The 26,639-nt window shown below is 39.8% G+C and overlaps 1 protein-coding gene across 1 annotated transcript in view; it reads right to left on the bottom strand.

Annotated features, from left to right (window-relative positions):
- The window catches only part of AK9 (adenylate kinase 9), a gene marked incomplete at both ends in the record, with an annotated part of 127,265 nt that extends 102,791 nt beyond the window's left edge, over positions 1-24,474 (bottom strand). Inside the window, 7 exons of the mRNA XM_080700098.1 lie at positions 4,559-4,687; positions 6,886-7,074; positions 10,246-10,358; positions 19,815-19,911; positions 20,018-20,070; positions 21,939-22,002; positions 24,358-24,474. Of these exons, the coding sequence (XP_080556224.1) occupies positions 4,559-4,687; positions 6,886-7,074; positions 10,246-10,358; positions 19,815-19,911; positions 20,018-20,070; positions 21,939-22,002; positions 24,358-24,474 (762 nt within the window). The remainder of the gene's footprint in view (positions 1-4,558; positions 4,688-6,885; positions 7,075-10,245; positions 10,359-19,814; positions 19,912-20,017; positions 20,071-21,938; positions 22,003-24,357) is intronic.
- Positions 24,475-26,639: the final 2,165 nt, after the last annotated feature.

Raw genomic sequence — 26,639 nt, forward strand, 5'->3', positions numbered from 1 at the left:
TAAGTTGCTAAGGCTGACACTGAACCTGTGATCCTCCTGCCTCATCTTCCCAAGTACCCGCTTTTGTTTTTAATATTTTTATTTAATTTTTGTTTTAATATTAAAATCTAAAATCAGCGGAGTGTGGTGGTACATGTTTGTAATCCCAGTACTTGGGAGGTTGAAACAAGAGGAGTGCAGGTTCAAAGTCAGCTTCAGCAACTTAGCAAGACATTGTTTTCAAATAAAAAAAAAATTAAAAGTAAGGCTGGGGATGTGGCTCGAAGTTAGAGCACTTTCATCCTTCCTCAAAGACTCAGATAAAAAAATGAAATCTGTCCCCATCCTTCCTTGGCTCCCCAAGATTCAGAGATGGCTCCCTTGTTTACTTGCTTCCATAAACCCCAGCTCTCCTTCCATTGCTCTTAGAAGGTCTTCAGTAGTGAACAGTTTTCATAACCCCTCAGCTGGCTCCGATCCCAGCCTCGGAGGCCCCAGCACCGGCCTTCCTCATGGCAGGCTCTGATGCTAGCAGATGGCCCCGGCATTGGCCTAACCCCTCAGCAGGCTCCGATCCAGGCCTCTGAGACCCCAGCACCGGCCTTGCCTTGCAGCAGGCTCCGATCCCGGCCTCGCTGGCCCCAGTACCGGCCTAACCCCTCAGCATGCTCTGATCCCGGCTTCGGAGGCCTCAATAGCAGCCTTGCCTCATGGAAGGCTCCGATGCCGGCCGCCGGCCCCGGCACCAGCCTAACCCCTTGGCAGGCTCCGATCCCAGCCTCGGAGGCCTCAATAACGGCCTTGCCTCACAGAAGGCTCCGATACTGGTCGCTGGTCCCAGCACCGGCCTAACCCCTCGGCAGACTCCAATCCCAACCTCGAAGGCCCCGGCACCGACCTTGCCTTGCGGCAGGCAGGCTCCAATGCAGGCTGATGGTCCCGGCACTGACTTAATCCCTTGGCAGGCTCCAATCCCGGCCTTGGAGGTTCCAGCACCGGCCTTGTCTCACGGCAGGCTCTGATGCCGGCCTTGCTAGCTCCAGCACAGGCCTAACCCCTCAGCAGGCTCTGATCCCGGCCTCTAAGGCCCCAGCATTGGCCTTGCCTCACGGCAGGCTCCGATCCCAGCCACGCTGGCCCTGGCACTGGCCTGACCCCTCAGCAGCCTCCGATCCCGGCCTCAGAGGCCCCAGGACCAGCCTAGCCTCATGGCAGGCTCCAATCCCGGCCTTGCTGGCCCCAGCACCAGTCTAATCCCTCGGCAGGCTCCAATCACGGCCTCGGAGGCCTCAATAACAGCCTTGCCTCATGGAAGGCTCCGATGCTGGCCGCTGGTCCCGGCACCGGCCTAACTCCTTGGCAGACTCTAATCCCGGCCTCGGAGGCCCCTGGCACCGGCCTTGCCTCGTGGCAGGCTCCAATGCAGGCCGCTGATCCCAGCACCGACCTAATCCCTCAGCAGGCTCTGATCCCAGCCTTGGAGGCCCCAGCACCAGCCTTGTCTCACGGCAGGCTCCGATCCCGGCCTCGGAGGCCTCAATAGCGGCCTTGCCTCACGGCAGGCTCCAATGCCGGCTGCTGGCCCCAGCACCAGCCTAACCCCTCAGTAGGCTCTGATCCCGGCCTTGGAGGCCCCAGCACCGGCCTTGCCTCACGGCAGGCTCCGATCCTGGCCACGCTGGCCCTGGCACCTGCCTGACCCCTCGGCAGGCTCCGATCCCGGCCTCGGAGGCCCCAGCACTGGCCTAGCCTCACGGCAGGCTCTGATCCTGGCCTTGCTGGCCCCAGTACCGGCCTAACCCCTCGGCAGGCTCTGATCCCAGCCTCGGAGGCCTCAATAGCAGCCTTGCCTCATGGAAGGCTTCGATGCCGGCCGCTGGCCCTGGCACCAGCCTAACCCCTCAGCAGGTTCTGATCCCAGCCTCAGAGGCCCCAGCACTGGCCTTACCTCATGGCAGGCTCTGATCCCAGCCTTGCTGGCCCCAGCACCGGCTTAACCCCTCGGCAGGCTCCGATCCCGGCCTCGGAGGCCTCAATAGCGGCCTTGCCTCACGGAAGGCTCCGATGCCGGCCGCTGGCCCCAGCACCGGCATAACCCCTCGGCAGGCTCTGATCCCAGCCTAGGAGGCCCCAGCACTGGCCTTGCCTCACAGCAGGCTCCGATCCCAGCTTTGCTGTGTTCGTCGCCAGCCTCACCCCTCGGCAGGCTCTAATCCAAGCACCCTCTTCGCCCAACCATTTGTCCCACGTTCTTGAGGGTGCGTGGTGGTAGCATTCAGCCTCTGGGGTCATTACTTCAAAGGTTTCAGGTGTAATGCATCAGATCTCTGCCTCCCCTGAGTACTGGCCACTGCCATTGCCACTGCCTCCACCATTTCAAATCTTTCCCAAGCTCTTTTTCCACTCTGAATGTTGTCCAGTGTTCCTAAGCATGCGCAATGGTAGCATTCAACCTTTGGTGTAATTTTTCCAAGAAAAAAAATAAGGTTAGTAGGTTCCAATTTCTGCTTCTCCTGATTACAAGTCTCCACCGCCAACGCGGAGACCGCTTTCTGCACCACCTTTCTCCTTGGTCTCCACTAAAGTCTCTCTCCTTACAGGTGATGTCCAAGATTCTTAACAATGTAGAGAAAAGCAGTCCTCCTTAGCGGGGAATTTTCCCAATAATTCCAGTTCATTTGGATAAGTTTTGTCTGCATCTCCAGTATCCTGGCATCCGCCACGGCCTCCTTGACCCCTCTCTGATATTTTCCTTTTTTCTTTTTCTTTTTCTTTTTTACAGGGTCCATCCGAGTAGAAAAGGGGTCGCCTAGGGGTGCTCCGCCAGTGCCTGCCCACCCGCCCATGGTCGGGGACAGAGGCACGGACCACAGGGTCCTTCCAGGTGGGGAGGGGGTCACCTAGGAGTGCCTCGCCAGCGCCTGCCCACCCGCCCAGGGTCTGGGCCAGAGGCTCGAGACCACAGGGTCCTTCCGGGTGGAAAGGGGGTCGCCTAGGGGTGCCCCGCTAGTGCCTGCCCACTCGCCCAGGGTTGAGGCCAGAGGCCCGGACCACAGAGTCCTTCCGGGTGGGGAGGGGGTTGCCTAGGGGTGCCCCGCCAGCGCCTGCCCACCCACCCAGGGTTGGGGCCAGAGGCCCGGACCACAGGGTCCTTCCAGGGGGGAAAGGGGGTCGCCTATGGGTGCCCCGCCAGCGCCTGCCCACCCGCCCAGGGTCGGGGCCAGAGGCCTGGACCCTCTTTTGATGTCTTATGTTTAAAGGCCATTGAGAGAAGAAGAGATGGAGAGGACTAAAAGTCATATCTAAAAGAATAATTAAATGGGTTCTCATTTTGGAGGAGAGGTGATAAGAAAGAAAATGATCCGCCCTTTGAAAAAATATAAACACTATAAAACAGCAGAAAGGAAATTCTTCAGTTTCTCTATCAGGTGGGAAGAGACGATTTTAGGGCCGCTTACTTGTCTTCCTAGTTCAGTGACTTAGCATGTCTGTGCAAGTGCCCACATTCAGTAAATGTTTCTTGACTAAATCTCTAACACAAATGATCATATTTGTCAGTCTTCATTGGATTTTGAACATATGTTTTTAAATATTTTTACTCTTGGCAATCATACTTTAAAAACAGTAATTAATTCAAACCATCCTATTACAATAAATAATATCATGTTTGCATGTAATCAGCTTTGCATGAGATAACCACAGAAACCAATGTAGAGATAATAATTTGTTCAGACTGCAAGTTAACTAAATGAACAATTCCCTTTAGAGCTGGGCATGGCGGTGCACGCTTGTAATCCCAGCATTTGGGAGGCTATGACAGGAGGATCGTGGTTCACGAACAGCCTTAGCTACTTAGTGAGGCCCTTTGAAACTCAGTGAGACGCTGTTTTAAAATAAAGAATAAAAAATAGGGCTGGGGGCCGGGCATAGTGGCGCACGCTTGTAATCCCCGCGCTTGGGAGGCGGAGACAGGAGGATGGCGCAGGTTCGCCTTGCTGGTTTAAGAGACCCTGTTTCCAAATTTTAAAAAATATATAAAATAGGTCTGGGAGCGTAGCCCGGAGGTAGAAGGGTTCCATCCCCAGTACCACCAAAAGAAAAAAAAAAAATAGGGCTTGGGGTGTAGCTCAGAGGTAGAATGTCCCTAGGATCCACCTCCAGTACCACACACATGAAAAAATTCTCTTTAGAACAAAAAATGAATTTTAAGTTAGCAGTCTGCAGTTGTTTTGATACCTGTAAAGTGTGGATTGAAAATGGTTTTATTTGTTATTGTTTGCTTGTTTTTTACAAAATGTTTTTGCTTATGCTATGGATCTTCCAGCCCCTGCCTATGAGTTCCCCTGCTGACTTTTGAAAACACAGTTTGCTTGTCACTTTTCAGCAAGAGCCACTTTTTGAGAGTAAACTAATGGCTATAGAAAATGGCTTTTTGAAGGAAGCCTCTTTCTAATAGCTTTTTGCCAAGTTCAAAAGAAAACCAAGCATACAAGGAGATGAAGCCACATAAAAGCTATTGAACCAGAGACAAAACACAAATATCAATATTTCCATTTTAAGCAACGTATCTTGCTCTTACTTCTAAGGAAGGAAGAGTTGTTTCCTTGTAAAGTTGAACAATACTTTCCACATTTTCCAAATAATCCTCAGGCCTCTGAACAAGATGCTGAAGAATTTCAGCTACCAGCTGCATTTCAGCCATATATGCCTACGTGGAAAAGAAAAGGGTTTACTACCTTTAGGTCAATGATCATTCAATCTATAAGCCACATCCCTCCCTCCTGATGCTTAGATGCCATTGGAGTGAGAAGTAAGGGGAAGGAGAAGATTAGAGACTGAGGGTTTAAGAGAGACTAAACATCCCTGAGAGTCTTCACTGAATGAAACAAAGTTTTAAAGTGACTATTGTTCCCTAATTGGTAGAGAAGAGTAGGAGAAGAATGGCAAATTTATTTATTTTTTTTGTTGAGGTAGTGAGGACTGAACTTGGGCATTCTGCCTGTGAGCTCTACCTCTAGCCCTTTTTATTTTGAAACAGGGTCTTGCTAAGTTGCTGAGGCTGGCTTTGAATCTGAAATTGGTCTCCTAAGTACAGGTATTACAGGCACGCACCACTCCTGGCACTCACTCTCTCTATTTTCTTATATATATATACATATATATATGTGTATGTATGTATGTATGTATATATATATATGTGTGTGTGTGTGTGTGTGTGTGTGTGTGTGTGTGTGTGTGTGTGATATCTATCTATCTATCTATCTATCTATCTATCTATCTATCTATCTTAATGGGACTGGCTTCCCAAAAGAATGGATGGGATGTGGAGGGGAGTGGAAGCCAAGGAGACATTAGATTGTTGAGATTTGTGTGTACTTAAGGATAAACACACTTCAATGCAATTATGGGCTCTCCACCTGAGTGGGCAGCAGTGGTCAATCTTCTGAATACTGTTGTGTCTCTAGGCAAGGCACACAGCAAAAGTTCACTAGAGGCTGAATATAGTCCAAGGACAGAAGTTAATTGCCTTCCACAGCATTGGCCTATATTGTATTTTAAACATCTTGGATTCATCACCAACTATTTTTATTTAAATTCCTGATTTGTGGTTTCTGTGGAAAAATTGGACTACCTGATAAAAATGTGCTAGCGTTTCTTTATGGTAACAGGTGGCTGGGCTGGAGCTGAGAGGCTAAGAATGCTCTCTTTCTGGCCAAAGAAGCTTACGCAGTAATGCAGCTATGCTGTGTCTGTGCTGTCTGTGGAGCACACAGCTGCATTTGGCAATAGAGCGCCTAAAATGTGACTAGTGACACCGAGGAACTGAATTTTTAATCTTACATAATTTTAATTTAAGTAGCCACATAGAAACAGTGACTATCTTACCAGACCGTGCAGTCCTAGTCTATGTCTCACCACATGATGCCATGTTGGTGTTGATTCAAGATGGTGTGCTGTATTTATGTTATAATGACATGCTTTTATTCCTATCTACTATGAGATTTTCCTTTTAAGAATTCTGGAATAGATACTGATTATTACCTAAAGCTTTATTTGCACAGGTGGAGTTATTTTGTTTTTAAACGAACTTTATTGTGTTAATAACTTTTTAAATAAATAAAAAAATGCCCCATGTTTTTTGACCCATTGGTAAGGGAACAAGTAGGATGACAAAGAAAAGTATTTATAGTTACTGATATAAGATTGCAGCATTAGATACAGGGCTAATTAATGGTGTATATGGCAATAAGACTTTGGCCTTTGGGATATCTTTTCTATTGGACAAATATTTGCGATGTATCCATCTGTAAGTTAACTTTCCACTTCACAGAGTCTAGTCCCTAGAAAAAATTGTCAATCAGGCTCATTTTGCTAGAATAGGGACTGGCAGACTGTGGCCTCATTCTAGTGGGCAAAAATTCAAAAACAAACAAAAAGACCCAGACCACCAACTGTTATCATGTATTTTACTATCACATTTTCCTCATTAAGACATAGTAAAGCTGGGTGTGGTGGTACATGCTTGTAATCTCAGCATTTGGGAGGCTGATACAGGAGAATTGTGGTTTGCGGACAGCCTCAGCTACTTAGCGAGGCCCTTTGCAACCCGGTGAGACCCTGTTTCAAAATAAAGAATAAAAAATAGGACTGAGGGTGTAGCTTGGAGGTAGAATGCCCCTGAGTTTCATTCCCAGCACCGAAAAAAAAAAATATGGAGAGATTATTATCTAATAATTCTTGAAAGCATGAAATATATTTGCTTATGCCCTTCAGATTTAATAAAAAAGTAAAGAAAATATAAGTTTCTTTAGTACCTGCTATTTCCTAATATCCATGCTATCATCGAATTTACTTATAGCAAACTTTAAAAGTGTAGAATATAGTAATGACCTACTGGCATATTACCTCTTCTTCTTCCTGCTCTTCTTCCTCTTCTCCTTCCTCTTCAGCTTTTACTTCTTTTTGAGAGTCTTTCTTCCTTCTCCTACGACTCTCAATGACTTCAGGATCCCACTGATCTCTATTGTATATGTATCCTGTACTACTGTGCTGTCTTTGCCCAGAAATTCTTTGACACAAATCATAGTCAGGGCACTACAGAAAAACAGTATTAAATTACCAAAAACATTTTGAATCTGCTTTTAATACCATTAATATTATGAAATACATGAACTAAAAATTCTTAAAACCTGAGCAATGCAAGAGTGTGACCACAAACTACAACTTTTATGCTATACTATTGCTTCCATTTGTCTGAAATTATATATGTGAGAAAATATTGGAAGTTGGAAGTTGAAGAAAGAGGGTTTGAAAAACAGTAGAAAGAGTTAGAGAAATAATATATACAGTCAGTTTAATCTGCAAAGGTTCACAGGAGAATTCTATCAGATTAGTTTGGAAAAGCTGAAAATGGAGGAAAATGGAATAGCTACATATGTCCCTTCTCTTTCAGAAAATAGCCCTTTAAAATAGTTAACCCAGTATTATGATTAAAGCTATTTTGCAGCTGAGAGAAATGTAGACAGGTTAAGAGACTGGTCTTAGATCATAATGTTACATGAAAAACTTCTGATCTATAGCCCATGCTCTGTGGGAGCTTTATTAACAATACTGATGGTTTGGGGGCGACAAATCCTGCTCTGGATGTTTTCTAGAATAAAAACAAAAACAAGCTGGGCGTGGTGGCGCATGCTTATAATCCCCACGCTTGGGAGGCAGAAACAGAAAGATCGCGCAGGTTCGAAGCCATCTGCGCTGGCTTAAGAGACCCTGTTTCCAAATTAAGAAAAGTATAAAAATAGGTCTGGGTGTGTAGCTTGGAAGTAGAAGGGCTTCCAGGAACCCCAGTACCACACACACACCAAAAAAACAAAAAAACAAAAACAAAAAATTTCTGGATAATAATATATAACAGTGATTCACAAACCTAGAATATAGCTACATGACTCATCTGAAGAGCTTGCTAAATGAACACATCTGCTTACCCTTGTAATTTATTAGGATAGGGGTGAGGCTTAGGCACTTTAAAAAGTATCTTCAGTGATTCTGATGCCCACCACTCTTTGAGAGACAAAGGAAGCAAGGAACTGGGGAAACTTCCTTGCTCATTTCCTAATTTCTTCATGCCTCCTCCATGTGGAGATGGCATGTGCCCTTACTGACTGTGCAAGATTTTAATCTGGGATTCCTAATTCTCCACCAAAAGGATTTCAACATATGCAGATAATTCTTAAAACATGTGGATTGATAATCCAGGATCCACACATTCTGAGTTATTAGCAAAGACAGCCACCTTCAGCTGTCTCCTGTCTCCTCTTGTAGGAAGTGACTAAGGACACGATGAGGCTGAAGGATGTGCCTCGGAGCAGGAGTCCTCCAGCCTTAGCAGGCATGAGAGTTAGCTGCACACCCCTGCAACAGTGACAGCCAGGTGCCCCTCTCACAGTGTGTGGCTCTTAGTTCTGGAGTAGGGCCTGAGAATTTACATTTCTAAAAAACTTCTGAGTATGCACGTACACCTAAGGCTTTGCATCATGGATGCTTAAGGATTCCTGGATCCTAGGTTAAGATCTTTTGCATTAGAAATAAAGCCATTTCACTGAGCTTGGTGGCACACGCTTGTAATCCCAGTATTTGGGAGGTGGAGACCTGAGGACAGCCTCAGCTACTTAGCGAGGCCCTTCACAACTCAGCGAGACGCTGTTTCAAAATATAAAAGACTAAAATATTGGGCTAGGGGTGTAGCTCAGAGGTAGATGCCCGTTCCATCCTCCGTACTGTTAAAAAAAAAAAGAAAAGAAAAGAAAAGAAAAGGAAAAGCCATTTCATCAGAGAAACATGCAGTGTTCTACTTGTGTCTCACTTAGATTCTCTGATTACAGTCTGGTTACCCTGAGGAAACTGCCTGGGCTGCTCACTCTCTTGCCCACTTAAGCTATGAATGGGTTAAGGACTTTGTTCACTACTTAAAGCAGTCTCATATTAAGACTTGTGCAAGAAAAGATTTTTTAACATGCGTTTTGTTTTTCCTGAGAAATGGCGTATCTTCTCACTCGCAATGTGTTATAACTGGTCACATTTCCCCTTTTTCTTCAGTTCATCAAACCTGGAACCAGATATCCAACTCAAATTTTGTAAGCATTTGGGGCCTTTGGGCCTGAGTATCTCGAGGCTCTCTTTCCATCAGGTTTCAATTTCCTATTTAGCCTGCATTTCCTTTGCTTTAAACTTTACATTTGGTTTCACTGTATTGAGCTCTCTTTTCCTTCTAATGCACATGTTCACACATGTGATCTTCTCAAGTGTACTTAGGATTTTGATTGGCCCTTGGCCATGAGCTGGGGTTGGGGCTGCAGATTCCATTGTAAACCTGGTCATTCTCTCTCTCTCACAACTGACCCTCACACTCCACTGGTCCCAACATCTGAGTTAGGAAACATCTAATTTGTTTTGAGCTATTATAAATGCTTTGGGGAACTAAGTAGGGTCCGAATATAAAAGTTGGTCATTTATTTTCACATAAACAAATAGATATAGCTCACTGGGTTCCTATCATTACTCCACCCACAAAGCAGCCATTGTTATCTTTGAAAAGAGGAAATTGAGGTTTCTAAATGTGATCTACCAAGTTCCAATAGTTAATAAAGGAGAGAATTGGGAAAAAAGACCTAGCCTTGGCTCTTAATGTGGTAGTGTTATTTAATATCCATACACTCAAGTCATTTGGTGTTTGTTTCTTTTATTTAGTTGGTAAACTTATTAGGAGTTACCAGTTATTCCATAGTATGCCAGCTGATGCCTAATGAATAAGACATAGTTTCTATCTTCAAGTAAGAGATCCTAGGAGAAAAATGGACAAGTATAATGAGCTGAGTAATATGAGAGAAGAAAGTAAGTGAATGGTCATCAGAGAAGCCTTTAACTCTCCTCTGGTAAGTAAGGTATATACAGTGGAGAGAGAGGAAGAGGGAGAGGGAGAAAGAAACGAATGGGAGGTGGGTAGGGGGTGGTTGTCAAGGAGAGTTCTGATGAGATGACGCTTGAACTACTCTGAAGGGATGGCCATGACAAGCCTGCTGAAGGAGCAAGGTTCTCGTGGATGGAATTGTGGATGCAGAAGCACAGAAGTGTGAGAAAGTCAGTCCCCATGACTGATGCCCAAATTACTAGTTCCATAACTACATAAGATTTTTGAAAACATTCCTTGAATTTAAAGACAATAAAAAGAAAGGTTTGCTATACTAGAACAACAACTAATGTCCTTACCTTAATATTGATTAAAATATCAGGTTTCATTTTTAATTTTTTAATTAATTCTATTTGCTGCAAAGTTGTCATGGTGTCCTGTGAAAGTGATGGTATTTCAGTGATAATATAACCTGTAGAATAAAACATAATTTCAAAAAATTATATTATCAATATTTGAGAGTATGAATTTATTGTTATTACTTTATAAAATATCATCTAGTTATCAATAAATATTAATGCAGGTCATAAAGTTATGTCAAAATTTTTAAATTAGGAGTTAAGGTTTTGCCCCATGAATGCAACTATGATTAATGTTTTTCTTATAATAAAAAAGTCACTGGGCTAGGAGACATCTCTAAAAATTCCAAGTCAATTTATTTTAGACAGATGAGGTGCCTAGGCAGAAAAATTCCATGTGAATACTTCTTTTAACTCATGTTAGGAAAGTTTATATGATGAATGCTAAAGTGTTACCTGATATATTATTTTCTTTCTTAAAGAAATATCTCATGCAGGTGTGGTGGCTTGTACTCTCAGCATTTGGGAACCTGAGACAGGAGGATCAGAGACAGCCTCAACTACATAGTGAGGCCCTTTGTAACGCAGTAAGACCCTGTTTTAAAATAATAGGGATGGGGGGTGGTGTAGCTTGGAGGTAGAATGCCCCTGGGTTCCATCCCTAGTACCACAAAAAAAGTATCTCATAATAAAATAGACTATATGTATATAATGTAAGTTATAGAGAGTAATAAAGCACCTATGTACCCACCATTCATTTTAGAAAACAGGACAAAATATGATTTGGGCATAGCACATTTATTGTCTTGCATTCCCCCCACAAGCCTAAATCTCAATGAAGTTTACCCTATTTACCACCATTGCATTTATTTCCATGATATTTTCTTTAATTATTTAATATTAACTTCTTTAATATTTTTATATTTTTAAATTCTTTATTTCTCACTCAAGAAATGTTATTAACTCCTTAATAAACTCTTAGTTCCTTCCATGAATACTAAAGGGCTTTGGCCTGTTTTTCTGCAATTTTTTAGAACTTTTTTTCTTGGAAGAACAACTGACACAGTATGTTTCAGCCTTGGATATTTAACATTTTATAAAAAGTAAAGAAGGTAAGCGAGGAGTGGTGGCACACACCTGTAATCCCAGTACTTGGCAAACTGAGACAGGAGGACCTCAGGTTCAAGACTAGCCTCATTAATTTAGCTGCTCTCAACAATCTAGCGAGACTCTGTTTCAAAACAAAAAATTAAAAGGGCTGAGAATATAGCTTGAAGCTGGAATGCCCTTAGGCTCAACCCCAGTAACCACCCCACCAAAAAAAGTAAATAAAGGTAGTCTGTCACTTCAAAGACAACAACGATAGTATTTGTTGTCAATTATCAAATTCAAATGAAAATTTCCTGAGCTTTAGGGATTGTATTGAGGAAGTTCCTACCAGTGCCTCTATGTTGGACAGTTGATCATATAGTTGACTTGGTCTAGTTTTATTATTCTATATATAGATACAGTTTTCCCAGCATAATTTATTGGAAAATCTGTCTTTTCTCCAACCTATATTTTTCTTCAGTGTTTATTTTTGACACCTAAGTCAGATGGCTATAAATGTGCAAATTTGTCTATCTTCTGTTCATTGATATATGAGTCTGTTTTAATGTCAATACCATGCTGTTTTGTTACTAAAACTCTGTAGCATAATTTGAAATAAGGTATTGCAATGCCTCCTGTATGGCTATTATTGCTCAGAATTTTTTTTGGATATTCTGAGACTTTTCTTATTCTATACAAATTTTGGATCATTTTTCTAGATCTGTAAAGAATGACATTGGAGTTGATAGGAATTGCATTAAATCTGTAAATTGTTTTTGGTACTATAGTCATTTTGACAATATTTTGCCTATCCGAGAACATGGGAGGTATTATATCTTCTAAGGTCTTCTTCAATTTATTTCTTCAGTATTATATAATTTTCAATTTTAGAATGGCTTCCTAATTCTTAAAATTTTTCTAAGACTGGTGGTAAGATTAACAAATATGATTTTTAGGAAGATGGCGACGGAGAAAAGCGGGGCTTATGAGCCCCGCTAACAACCAATCTCTATTACCACAAAATCAGCGCCTTTCATAGCCAGAAAACACCATCAGCAGAGAAACAAAAAAGGTAAATACAAGGGACAGAGAAAAAGAGGGCTGAAAAAATGAGACACCAGAAAGAAACTAGACCGCAGTGCTGCAGCCGGAGCTGCGGTGCGCAGCCGCGCAGACACCATCTTTCCTTCCAGCTCCAGGCTCCAGAGAGGAGGGAAACTCAGAACGGAGCTCAGAGCCAGAGAGAAGATACGCCAGCCTCATAGCCGAGGACGCAGCAGCAGTGCCATACTGCCGGCAGCAGCAGCGACTTCACTGGATGGCACCAGACCAACGAACTCAACAGCCCACCAGGTTCCAGAGAGGAGCGGTGGACAGCGAGCCAAGGTGAGCCGCTGCATTTCAGCCGGGCGGGATTCGGCAGATTTTTCGGCGCAGGGAGCGTCTAAAGCTCCCAGGGGCTGGGCTCAGCGCACCCTGCTGGGACTCAGAGCGGAGCTCAAAAACAGAGAAGAAATACGCCAGCCTCATGGCCGAGGGCGTGGCAGTGGCGCCATATTGCCACCGGGGTGGCATCAGGGAATTCACCAAGTCCACTATAGCTCCATCGGCGCACTCAACAACAGTGAGTCAAATTGCGGCCCCTAAAGGAGAAATCCCAGTACTGACTCCCAGGGACTTGACCCAGTGGGGGAGTGGCGGTGGCAGACATATCACACTATAGTCACAACTCCATGCAGGAGAACACCCAGCCTGGCACTCCCCATGGTCTAAAGCAGCCTTGATTGACTCCGTGGGTCTGAGACTTTGCGATATAACTCAGTAAAGGAGTAGTGGGGACTGAGATACCACAGACTCGAGATCCAGAGCACCTAAAGTGAAGTTGTAGTGACCCAGGGAAGAACCCAGAGAAGGCACAAACTTTCGAAATCATGGGAAAGAGAAATAACAATGGAGCAGTGAATGCCCACAACCCCACAACATCAGAACCTGATAAAACAGAAATTCAGAGATTTCTAGAAGATCAAATCAGGAAAATAACTGCAGAAATAATATAGGTGGTTCAAAAAGATTTCAGAGAGTGCCCAAAAGAGATAAAGGATGTAATCAATGAAGTAAAGGCCTCAATTCAAAGTATAAACAACCGATTAGACCACATGGAGAATAGAATCTCGCTCCTAGAAGATGATCATTCAAAAAATGAACGCATAGTTTCTAATTTAGAAAAAAAAATCCGACAGCAGGAATCTAACATTGAAGAAATATGGGCCCATTTTAAGAGAGCTAACCTAAGAATAATTGGAATAGAGGAGGGAAAATCAGGTGAAACCAAAGGGATCAACAATCTCTTCAAGGAAGTAATAGCAGAAAATTTCCCAAACATAGAGCAAGAGGTTGACACACAGGTCCAGGAAACTTATAGAACTCCCTTTAGACAGGATCGGAGAAGAGGTTCCCCATGCCACTTAATTGTCAAAATGACCAATGTGGAAGCCAAGCAGAGAATCTTAAAGGCAACAAAAACAAAGGGCCAAGAGACATTCAGAGGCAAACCAATTAGAATCACTCCAGACTTCCCAAACCAAGTCATGAGAGCCAGAAGGGCTTGGAGTAACATATTTCAAACTCTGAAAGAAAACAACTTCCAGCCAAAAATTTCCTACCCAGAAAAACTATTTATCAAATTAGATGGGGAAATAAGAAGCTTCTATGACAAACAGAAACTGAAGGAATTTATGTCTTCAAAATCAGTGCTAGAGAAAATACTCAAAGAGATTAACTACAAAGAAGAAATAGGTAACACACACCAGAACCAGAGAAAAAAGATTTTCCATCCAACAGACAATTAAGATTGGCTATCTTTGGAGATTCATTATTTATGTTAGTCTTTTACCTATTTCTAAATTGTACTGTTTTTATTGTATTGCTTTTATTGTTGTTAATTTTTAGGATTTCTAGTTGGAATATTAATATACCTTCAGATATAGCATTTGGAAATATTTTATCCCATTTTATCAGTAACTTTTAACTCTGTCTACATTGTCTTTGGATATACAATATATTTTTTTTCCCTAGGGAGTTTGTTTACCCTTCTGTTGCCTGTGCCATTGAAATCATTTCCAAGAAAACACTGCCAATTTCAATGTCATGAGGTTTTATGACCCAGATTTTCTTCTAAAAGTTTATAGTCTTAAGATTTATATTTAGGTCTTTTATCTATTTTGAGTTAATCTTTGTATATGGTATTAGGTAAGGGTCCAATTTTATTCTTCTTCATGTAATTATTATTTTTCAACAATATTTAGTTAAGAGATTATTATTTCCTCTACCAAATGTCTGTGGAAACCTTGTCAAAAATAACTTGACAATGTATGAAAGAATTTATCTCTAGGCTTTTATTTAACTCCAATGGTTTATATATCTACCTTTAGAACAGTACTACACTGTTTCAATTATTGTAGCTTTATAACATTTGAAATCAGAAAATATACATCTTCTAGCTTTGTTTTTTTTTTGAGATCTTTTTGTGTATCTAGAGTCCATATTCCATATTAGGATAGATTTTCTCTGAAAAATAAATAAAGGTGTGATAGTTTCACCTAAAAAAAAAGAAAAAAATATTCTCTGGCAAGAAAGAAAGCAAAAAGAAATATTGAAATGTTATCTTTAAGTCATCAAAAGCTTGGTATCAGACAAATGAAACTGTTATGTGAGATTATCATTGTTAATTTTAGATAAATTGCTATAATACTAGATGTCAAATACCAAGCCAAGCATGGGAAGGAGGGATGGGGAGGGAATGAGGTGGGGATCTGGTAGGGGCTAACTGGGCGATGTGTGCATGTATGTCTACAAAAGTCTTTTTTATACCATTATGATGTATGAATACAGTGCACCAATAAAAAAATAAAAAAACCTCAAAAAACAAATATGATTTTTAAATATTGTATAGAACATTGTGTTAACATCTGGAAGGTTTGCATAATTCAGCGGACAAGTGTTTTCTGAACAGTCAATGCACGTTGCTACAAAAGACACTCATACCAAGTGCAAGGTAGATCAATGGATTTTAATGTAATAGAGTTAGAAAAATTCACTGACACGATTTCCGAAGACACACTACAACGAACCTTAAAAACATAAAAATTCTACTTGTCGAGTGTTGATGTAGGATTAAGAATATTCACAGTCATTCCAAAGCAATTGGATCCATCAATTAGAACACTGCTCCCTCTTCTAGCTATCTATCTGTGTGTAGCAGGAGTTTCTTCATGTACTTCAATAAAAGCGATGTGGTTACAGGAGGAGATATGGGATTGAGAGCTAAGGCATTTAAGCCTGTCTCACCATTGCAAATGTAGTGTGGAGTTTCATAGTAGGGCTCTAGACCCATTTCTGGGAAGATCTCAGGGAACACTGTTTACTGAACAACCAGAGTGGATGAGCCCAACATTGGCTTCTCTAACCCTGAAGACATGTGTGAGGATGGAAGCACAGATGATGAACTCCTCCATCACTGCTCCCACCTTTTTGAAGCCACTACCAAATCCGTGCCCTCCTCCCACATGGAAGATGGAAGAATGCTGGACTCCAGGCCACTCCTTGTTGGGAGGCTTTGCACGTGCTAGCATAGGAAAAGTAGGCATTTTTGTAGGAGACTGCCCAGCCTGTGTCACTCCAACCAAAGAGAAAACCAAAGGCTGCAGACCACTGCTCCGGGGAAATCATCTAGTACAGGCCCACACTCTTAATTTGCCTCCATTTCTTGGCATAGTGGGAAGGACAAAGTATTTGATATTCCCATAAAACCAAATGTGGCAGGCTAATGTCTTCATATTGAAGTGATGAGGGACTCAGAGACATCAGGTAGCTTTGTGTCCAACCAGCCCTACTACCCACTGGGCCTCAGGCCAGTCTGACATGTGTGGACACACTGGTGATCAATGACTCGCTGGAAAATATGAACTCTTGTAGAATCCAGAAGCAGGAATCAGAGAGAAGCTTTCTGGATGCCCAGGCTTTGACTGTATCTTTTTCTCTTAGGTGAGGATGTGATTTCCAAAAGCTGATTTTGGTTAAAGCCATCACAACATGATGGAATATGAATGAAAAGATTAAAATTATAGATCCTATAGGTCCCTGTGAATGAAAAGATTGTAATTGTAGGTCCTATAGGTCCTTTGTAATGATGGAGGCTTCAGGTAAAAAGGGCTCTGGTACAGAAAATATTAAGACTGAATTCAGCAATACTGTACAGTTCAGTGTCCCTGGCAGCACACATCTCTCTTTAGGGATTTTGGATTCATCAATTTCCAGCCTCACCTAACCCCTGCCTCAAGGTTATTTTCCTGTTTCAGGGGCCCTTTACTTTAGATTTTACATCTACTGTCTACCTGGTTACTGGCTGGGCCCTAATAATAGAATGAGAGAATCCTTACTGGGAACGTGATAGAGACTTTCAAACTGTGTTTGGCAGAGTGCTAGGTTCCAAAACTTCCTTTGGGGATGCTACAGGATGGGTGGAGGGAGGTGATATTTGAGTTAATATTTGTATATGGTGTTAGGTAAGGGTCCAATTTTATTCTTTTTCATGTAATTATTATTTTTCAACAATATTAAGTTAAAAGAAAATTATTTCCTCCACCAAATGTTCGTGGAAACCTTGTCAAAAATAACTTGACCATATATGGAAGAATTTATTTCTAGGCTTTTTATTTTACTCCACTAATTTATATATCTGCCTTTATAGCAGTGCTACACTGTTTCAATTATTGTAGCTTTATATGGTTTGAAATCAGAAAATATACATCTTCTAGCTTTGTTCTTTTTCGAGATCGTTTTGGGTATCTAGAATCCATATTCCATTTAGGATAGATTTTTTGTGAATAATAAATAAATAAATATATGATAGTTTCACCTTAAAAAAGAAAAAGAAAGAAATATTCTCTGGTAAGAAAGAAAGCAAAAAGAAATATTGAAATGTTATCTTTAAGTCATCAAAAGCTTGGTATCAGACAAATGAAACTGTTATGTGAGATTATCAATGTTAATATTGGATAAATTGCTATAATACTAGATGTCAACCACTAAGCCAAGCATGGGAGGGAGGGATGGGGAGGGAACAGGGTGGGGATCGGGTGGGGGCTGACTGGGTGATGTGTGCATGTATGTCTACAAAAGTATTATTTTTATCCCATTATGATGTATGAATACAGTGTACCAATAAAAAATTTTAAAAAAAGAAATCATTATTAATTTTTAGATGTGATGATGGTAATGTGATAATAGGTTTAAGAGCCCTTATCTTTAAGAAATACATACTGAAAGATTTATAAATGAACTGATATTCTATGGAGTGACTTCAAAAGAAAATAGTCTGGGAGAGAGGGGTAGAAGGCACAGATGTGACAAGATTAGGCAGGAACTGTAAGCTCAGTGGTGTGTGTGTGTGTGTGTGTGTGTGTGTGAGAGAGAGAGAGAGAGATCATTATATTAATTCTTCAGTGTACTTTTGCTTTAATTCTTTCCTAGAAATTTTAAAAGTTTATGAACTGTGAATGGCACAACTAAGTTTCTTTTCCATTTTTCTTTCTTTTTTTTACCAATAATAATAATAATTTATGCCATCTTTTCAGGAGCATTAAACCGCTCAAAAGTTTTCAAGTGAGTAAAGTATAAACTAATATTTACTTATATATGTATGTGCATATTTTAGTTTAAATTGCTATGTTTTGGAGGTCACTTACTGATCTAATTTGAAATTCTGTGATTGTATTTTTTGCCACTTTACTAATCTAATCTATAATCTGGGCATTTTTCCCAAGTTCATCCTCTTTATCACCGATGAATAGGTAGATAGATACAGATAGTTTATAAACTGTAGGTTTATAATAATTATATTATATAACCTATCAGTTATTAGTTTTTTAAAGTGGGGATTGAGCCCAGGGACATTTTACCTTTAAGCTAAACCCCCAACCTTTGTATTCTGAAATAGGGTCTCATTAAGTTGCTGAGGGTCTTGTTAAGTTTCTGATGCTAGCCTTGAACCTAAAATTCTCTTGTCTCTAAGCCCCTCAAGTATTGGGATTACAGGTGTGTGTCACAATGCCCAGCAAGTTTTTTTTTTTAATTTGATCTTGTCAATCTATTCATTCAGGGCTGAAGGTCAGTAAAGAAGAAAAGGCAATTTCTCAATCCTTTTTGTTCGGTTTTCCCCATTTGTTTCTTATGCTGAAGCTATTGCATAAGCCAATAATTCCTCTTGTACGTGTGGCTTAGATCCTCCACAGGTGAGAGTCTATATTTTCTGAAAACACTTTTTATTTAGCATAAGTAAATACAGAGCAGCCCAAATGCTAAGGAATACCTCCTTACCCACTCCGTCCTCATCTTTCTGGCTTTTAAATTATAATTAGAGCCGGGCGTGGTGGCGCACGCTTGTATCCCCGCACTTGGGTGGCGGAGACAGGAGGATCACGCAGGTTCGAAGCCAGCCGCACTGGCTTACGAGACCCTGTTTCCAAATAAAAATATAAAAATAGGTCTGGGAGTGTAGCCCGGAGGTAGAAGGGCTTCCAGGAACCCCAGTAACATATATATATATATATATATATATATATATATATATATATATATATATATATATATATATTATATATCGAATTTGTGTATGGATAGATACAGTTCACTCCATATATCAGGTATACATACATATGTCTTTGTAGAAAGAACTCTTTCAAATTAGACATAGACCATAGATTTGTAGTTTGCCTCAGTTGCTTCATTGTTGATTTGCTTTGGCAGTCATGGTTTTTACTTTATTTTTAGCTCTATATTCTAAATAGTTACAATGACCTTTTTAATAACGTATTGAGGATACAAAACAGCTTTCTCAAATTTTCTTCTTGCATTCAATAAATCTATTTTATGTGGAAGATTTTTCCAAAGCTTATCTTCTTTCCTTCTTTGGCAAATGTCTTAAAGTTTGCCCTTTTAAGTCATTCTAAGTTTCAGCCATCTTTATCTTGAGAGTTAAAGCCCTTGCTCAGCATCTATTTGAGTAGAGGGAGACTTTTCTGTTCCAGGATCAGAGAGCAGACTGAAAAAGGCTGAAGCACGGGTATCTGAAGCCAGAGGGCAAGCCTTCAGAGTGGGGGCTAATGCAGAGAGAGTCAGCCCCCGGCAGGACTTAGTGAGACCATTCAGGGTGGACAGGGATGCAGTGCACAGAATCTAGAGGCAGTGCAAGACTGGCCACAGCACATTCTTATGCTGTTGTCAGACAAGGCGGTCCTAAGTAAGATTGGATCATATAGGCTTATTTATTTTTTACAATTGTAGAATCTGGAGAATAAAAACAAATAAGTGAATAAAACTATGTCTGAAATGCAGACACTACGTTTCCTCACTAAAGCAAAAGAAGGAGCAACTCCAGAAACTATTCGTGCCTCACTATAGATGTGTGGGAATGAACTTACCAAAGTGAGAGACTTCCAAGGAGTTGAGCTTATCCAGCATCAGCTTTATGACGAGTTCATCTGGAATGCTCTGGCCACTGATCAACATCGACTGCAACTAAGAACAAGCACAGATATGCATGTGACCCTATGAGATACCTGTGGGTCAGAGCTTTTCTGGTAAACATGGTCATCTTGGAATTTAGATTTTTTTTTTTTTTTACCATATTTCCCGATTCAGTTTCAGAGGCAATCTTGTCTTCCAAAACAGGTAAAGCTAAAATATGAATTTAAAATATTAGCACAGGATGGTATTAGGACTGCAAAAATAAGAAACACATTTGAGTGTCTTCTAACTGGTAGCAAAGATTAACATCTCAATATCATTTTGGAATTTACAAAGCATATTTCTGCACACGATGTCATTTAAGCCTAGCCAAAGTAGAGGTGGCAGGATTTATTCCATAGAGAATGTGTCTCTGCCACTTGCTTGCTGAAGAATCTTGAGGGCTAACTCCATAAACACCTCTGTACCTTGGATGCAAGTACCCTGTGCCATACAGAAGAGAATGTGGGGATGAAATGAGGTGTTGTACGTGACAGTGATTTGTAAATTGTGATGTATCATGCAAAACTATAGACTAGTGTTATTAGTCCAGATCCTTTTATAACCATCATGTCCAGAATGCATTGATTTTCTACACTGATTATATAAAAGGAAAGTATGCATCAGGAAATGTTAAACTGGATAAACACTGATTCGAAAACAGGGTCCTGAGGCTAAAATTCCAATGAGTTGTTTCCTTTTTTAGAGGAAATATGTCATACCTTGATAGAACACGTTCTGAGACAGGACTGATAGGGGCTTGACCTAGGGGATGACTCAGGTATATTATGTCAGTAGCTGTTAATAACCTATGAATGTTTGGTATTCTTTAATATTTCCCAGAAGTGAAAGTTTTTTGGTATCCATTAAGGTTTGAATCTGGAACATCTCCCAAAAGCTTATGTGTGAAGCAATGCCAGTGTTCAGCAGTGAAATTATTGAACCTTGAGGGCTCTGACCTCATTGATGGAGTGGTTCTTTATGATGGATTAATATTTTGAATGGACTAGGTGATAACTGTGCACAGGTAGGTGTGGCTGGAGGAAGTAGGTCACTGGGAGTGTGGCCTTATATCTCTCCCTGGTTCCCTCCTCTACCTCCTTGCTGCCATCATGAGCTGAGCAGCTCGCCTTTCTTCTAAGTTGTTCTTCTCAGCTGTTTTAGTCAAAGGGATGAACAAGCTGACTGACACAGCTTTCTAGCTTTCTTTCTTTCTTTCTTTCTTTCTTTCTTTCTTTCTTTCTTTCCTTTTTTCTTTCTTTCTGTGATACTGTGGATCAAACTCAGGGCCTCATGCATGCTAAACAAGTGTTCTGCCTCATGCATGCTAAACAAGTGTTCTGCCTCTAGGATATATTTCTTATCCCAAAAGTAAATTTTTTTTTTATCAAAACCAGAAAAAATTTAGAGTTGTTTCTCTGTTATGTGCTATAAAATTGTTCTCCAGAAAAAGTTGTACCAGATTTTACTAACAGCACGTGGAATACCCATTTCATAATATTCTTGCCAATAACAATGTAGTAATTTTAAAGATGCACTGCCAATTTGATGGCAAATATGGCTCAATGTTTTAATTTACATTTCTTTGAATAATAGTGCGGTTGAACTTTTATTTCTTATATTATTAACTTTTATAAATTTCTCATTCATTCTTTTCCTCATTTTCCTATTAAGATATAAATAGTTTTACCGATTAAAAAGATAAAGTGTGTGTGTGTGTGTGTGTGTGTGTGTGTGTGTGTGTGTGTGTGTGTGAAGATAGGTAAATAGAATTGGAGGCAGTAGAAATGGAGTCAAGAACATTTTATAAACCCTTATAAATTATATGAACAAAATTGGGACTAACAGAAGGGTAAAACATGTTTGGATCGATATAATTATAAAGTTAATATTCATTGGATTTGTAGATAGATGTCTGGTAAAGCAAACATGTCAAATATGGAGTCTAGATGTGGGAACTGGGCATTTACTGCTTAACTCTTTCCAATTTATGCATATTTGAAGATTTTCTTAATATCGGGAGGAAAGATAAAATTTACCTTCAACACAAATACATTTCCATGTCTGTGCTATCAGACGGGCTAATGTTGTCTTCCCAACACCCTTATAAAGAGAAATAGAATAGTCACTTGGCAGTGAAACAAAAACAAAAATTTTAAAGATTCTATTGATGGTAACTATTTTTTTTGTGTGTGTGTGTGTGTCTGGGGATGGAACCCATGGGCATTCAACCTCTGAGCTACACCCCTGCCTTTTTTTTATTCTTTATTTTGAAACAGGTTCTCACTAAGTTACAGAGAGCCTCACTAAGTAGCTGAGGCTATTGGTGAACTGCAATCCTCCAGTATCAGCCTCTTGAATGCTGGGATTACAAGCATGTGCCACCATGCCCGACTAGATGGTAAATATTTTATCAATTTTTTTTCCCATTAAAAAAAATAAAGAGAAGTCAGGCGTGGTGGCGCACGCTAGTAATCCCAGCATCGGGAGGCTGAAACCAGAGGATTGCTGTTTGCGGACAGCCTCAGCTACTTAGTGAGGCCCTCTGCAACTCAGTGAGACCTGGTTTCAAAATAAAGAATAACAAAAAGGGCAGGGGGTGTAGCTCAGAGGTCGAATGCCCCTGGGTTCCATCCCCAGACCTGCAAAAAAAAAAAAAAAAAAGTAAAAAAAAAAGAGTAGACCCTCTATATTATAACTTCATCTTTATTTACTAATTCTTATGTCAAAGCACTTGAAATGATTTTAAATAAAAATTTTAAATTAATAAATTCTCCTGAAATTAGGAAACTATATGTATGGCATTCCTTTAGTTCCCAAATTTTATAATCCTGATAAAAATCATTTGATTATACTGAGATTCATCATTTTGTTTCCTTTTTAAAGAAAAATGAAAGTTTTGACAGATTTCCATTTAGAAATTTCTAAGAGAAAATAAACCTTTTATAATTGACATCTTTGGAAAGAATCATATTTTAAAGACAAAAGCGTACTTACATAAAGTAACATTTGCTTCTGGTTGCTGTCAGGGTTGACTATTAGAAACATATTATGCGTTTAAGAAAATAAGGAAGCCGGGTGTCCCTGCGCTTGGGAGGCTGAGACAGGAGGATCTCGCAGGTTCGAAGCCAGCCTCAGCTGGCTTAAGAGACCCTGTTTCCAAATAAAATATAAAATAGGTCTGGGAGTGTAGCCCGGAGGTAGAAGCCCCCTGTGTTCCAACCCCAGTACCACAAAAATAAAAAAAGAAAGAAAATAAGGAAAAATTCTTGGAAAGATTTCTTGGTAGTCCAGGGTTCCTATAAAAGAATGTCAAGGATGGACTCCAGCCCCTAATATCTGCTGTTCTGGAGAGGTTTTCAAAGCATCTCAGCCCTGGAATGGTAACAGTTATCTAGTTCAGTAGCTGAAAATAGCTCTTACTTTGCAGTCCTCACCAGAACTGCATAAAAAGGTAATTTTACAACAGCTACCTTTTATTTCTTCCTAAATTGTGGAAAGACAGTTCATAGGTCCTCTAATATATTGTAGATAAAGGCTGTGGGACATGCCTCTCAGCGTCCTCAAGTATTAACAAGAAAGTCTCCTGGTTTGTTTTGATAGCGTCCCATCTTTATATATTCAGAGAGCTTTGTAATAAATTGGCTAGAAAATCTTATGTGCGAATCATGTCTGAAATAACTTTAGAAGACATACTTCTAACAGTTATTATGGTGCAGTGCTTTGATAAGTTAATTTACTAGTAGTATAAGATAAATATAAATACACTGTAAGTTTTTTCAATCATGGTGTAAAAGGAAAGAAAGTTATGATTTTAAAACCACTATTAAGCGCCGGGCGTGGTGGCGCACGCTTGTAATCCCGCGCTTGGGAGGCAGAGACAGGATGATCGCGCAGGTTCGAAGCCAGCCGCACGCGCTGGCTTAGGAGACCCTGTTTCCAAATAAAAATGTAAAAATAGGTCTGGGGGTGTAGCCCGGAGGTAGAAGGGCTTCCAGGAACCCCAGTACCCCCAATAAAATAAAATAAAATAAAGTAAAATAAAATAAAGTAAAATAAAACCAGTATTAAGCCAGGTGTGGTGGTGCACATTTGTAACACCAGTACTTGGGAGACTAAGAATGAAGGATCGCAGGTTTGAGGACAGCCTTAGGAAATAATGAGGCTCTCATCAACCTAGCAAGACACTGTTTCAAAATAAAATTAAAAATAAAAATAGAAATGGGGATGTAGCTCAGAGATAGAATGTCCCTGAGTTTCACCACTAGTACCACAAAAAAATGTAATAAATGTTACATATATTGGGTTAGTAATACATTCAATTTTAGGTAATACAATGAATATCTACCAGACACTTAAAATATTAACATACCATGGTTTTCATTCTTGCATGGAAACTTATAAGATTGTGATTTTAAAACTAGAAATTTATACTAACTAATAAGAGAAATAACTTACTGGTTTTCCAAATACAGCAAAGCAAGCAGGTTTGGACAACAAATAATTTTTTTCAGTTTCATCTTCATTAAATATATCTGCAAAAGGATGCTCTTCTGTTTTCTCTTGAGAGGTCATAATACAAAATACTGCAATAATAAAAAGTAAAATGGTTGAAATGATTAATTTGGTTGGAGCAGGTAGGTGAAGGAGAGCTGGAATATGGAATTTTATTTATTTATTTATTTATTTATTTATTTATTTATTTATTTATTTATTTATTGTACTGGGGATGGAACCCAGGGGCATTCTGCCTCTGAGTGACAGTCCCAGCCCTATTTTTTATTCTGTATTTTGGAACAGGGTCTCACTGAGTTGCAAAGGGCTTCACTAAATATCTTAGGCTGGCCGCAAACTGCAACCCTCCCATCTCAGCCTCTCAAATGCTGGGATTACAGGCATGCGCCACCACACCCGGCTGGAATATCCTTTAAAGTTACTTACCTCAGAAGCCATTCCATACATTTTTGTAGTAATTGAGAATAAGTTAAATTAATCTATTAGAACAATATTAGGCTCTTAGTTGAAGAGAGAAACAAAATCTAACGATAAATTACATAAAAGAGAGCTCAGCATGTTTCCCAAAGACTAAAGAAAAAAAATATACATGTCTATGTATACGCATATATCTGTTATGGTGTGTATATTAAAGATCATATTAAAGTTAAATATGTTATATATACATATGCGTGCATAAATTTTACCAGAAATAGAAAAAATAACACTGATTGAATTTATTAGATTCATAGTTCATAGTTTAGGAAGCCCTGATTGATTCCCTGCAGAAAAGTTTTCCAAAAGTAATGTAGTTTTTATATGTTTTCACTGTGTAATAATTACAAATATCTATAAGAATATATCTTTATTTATCTTTATTTAAAGTCATTTTTGAAGCCTTTTGTTAGTTTGAGATACTAAGTGAATTTTAGGCACAGAAACCCAATTTTGAAATTATATCTCTAAGAACTAAGTTTTCAGCATATGCTAGTTTTGTTGGAGTGAATCACAAACAGATTAGGTCAATATTACTTACTTATTTATTTATTTATTTTTGTACAAAGCCCATGCCCCATTTTCAAATAGACTACTTATATGTTCGTACTCATAAAATATTTACATGTACTCATAGTATTTTTCTATTATGATTACTTATTTATTTTTATACAAAGCCCATGCCCCATTTTCAAATAACTATTTATGTTTGTACTCATAAAATATTTACATGTACTCATAGTATTCTTTTATTATGTGAATAAAAATTGCATGAACTATATTTTTACAACAATAATGTTAAAACAATTATAAAAATATTTTTAAAGCTCTATAATCACTCTGGAAAATAGTCCAGCAGTTTCTTAAAAAAAGTGTACACATAATTGCTCTATTACTGTACAATCGAACTCACTGGCATCTATCCCACAGAATGGGAAAATTTATGTTCGCACAAAAATTTATGCATAAATAATTATAGCAATTTTATTCATAATAACTCCAAAGTAGAAACAATCTCGATGTTCTTCAACAGGTGAATGTTTCAAATGACTGAGGCACATCTATGCCATGGACTATGACAGTAACAAGAAGGCAAAAAGGAATGAGCTACTGATACACTCAACAGCTTGGATTAATTTCCAGAGACTTACGCAGAGCCAATAAAAGCCCACATAATGGATCTTTGTGTTGATGAAAATATTCTGTATATTCACTCTATCAATGACTATCCTGGTTGTGATGTTGTACTATCATTTTACAAGATATTGTTAAAAAGGAAGTAAGTAAAAATACATACAATCCCTCGGAATCATTTTGACAACTGCATGTAAATATACAATCACTTGAAATGAAAAGTTTAGCTAAAAATATTATCTAGCCAAAATATGTCTAATGTACTTAGTGAAACAAAATGGCTAAAATATATTAGCAAGGCAAAAATAATATCAAAAACGACTGAAAAGATTTTAAAAAGATCCAAGTAGATCTATACAAATGAATAATATAAAAATAAACTATAAAAATTTAACCAGTATGCCGGGCGTGGTGGTGCATGCTTGTAATCCCAGCATTTGGGAGACTGAAATGGACTGCAGTTCTCGAACAGCCTTAGCTACTTAGTGAGGCCCTCTGCAACTCAGTGAGACCCTGTTTCAAAATAAAATATAGGGTTGGGGGTGTAGCTCAGAGGTAGAATGCCCCTGGGTTCCATACCCAGTACTGAAAAAAAAAATAATTCAACCAGTACAGAA

The sequence above is a fragment of the Muscardinus avellanarius genome (assembly GCF_963383645.1).
Source record: "Muscardinus avellanarius genome assembly, chromosome: 8".
NCBI lineage: Eukaryota > Metazoa > Chordata > Mammalia > Rodentia > Gliridae > Muscardinus > Muscardinus avellanarius.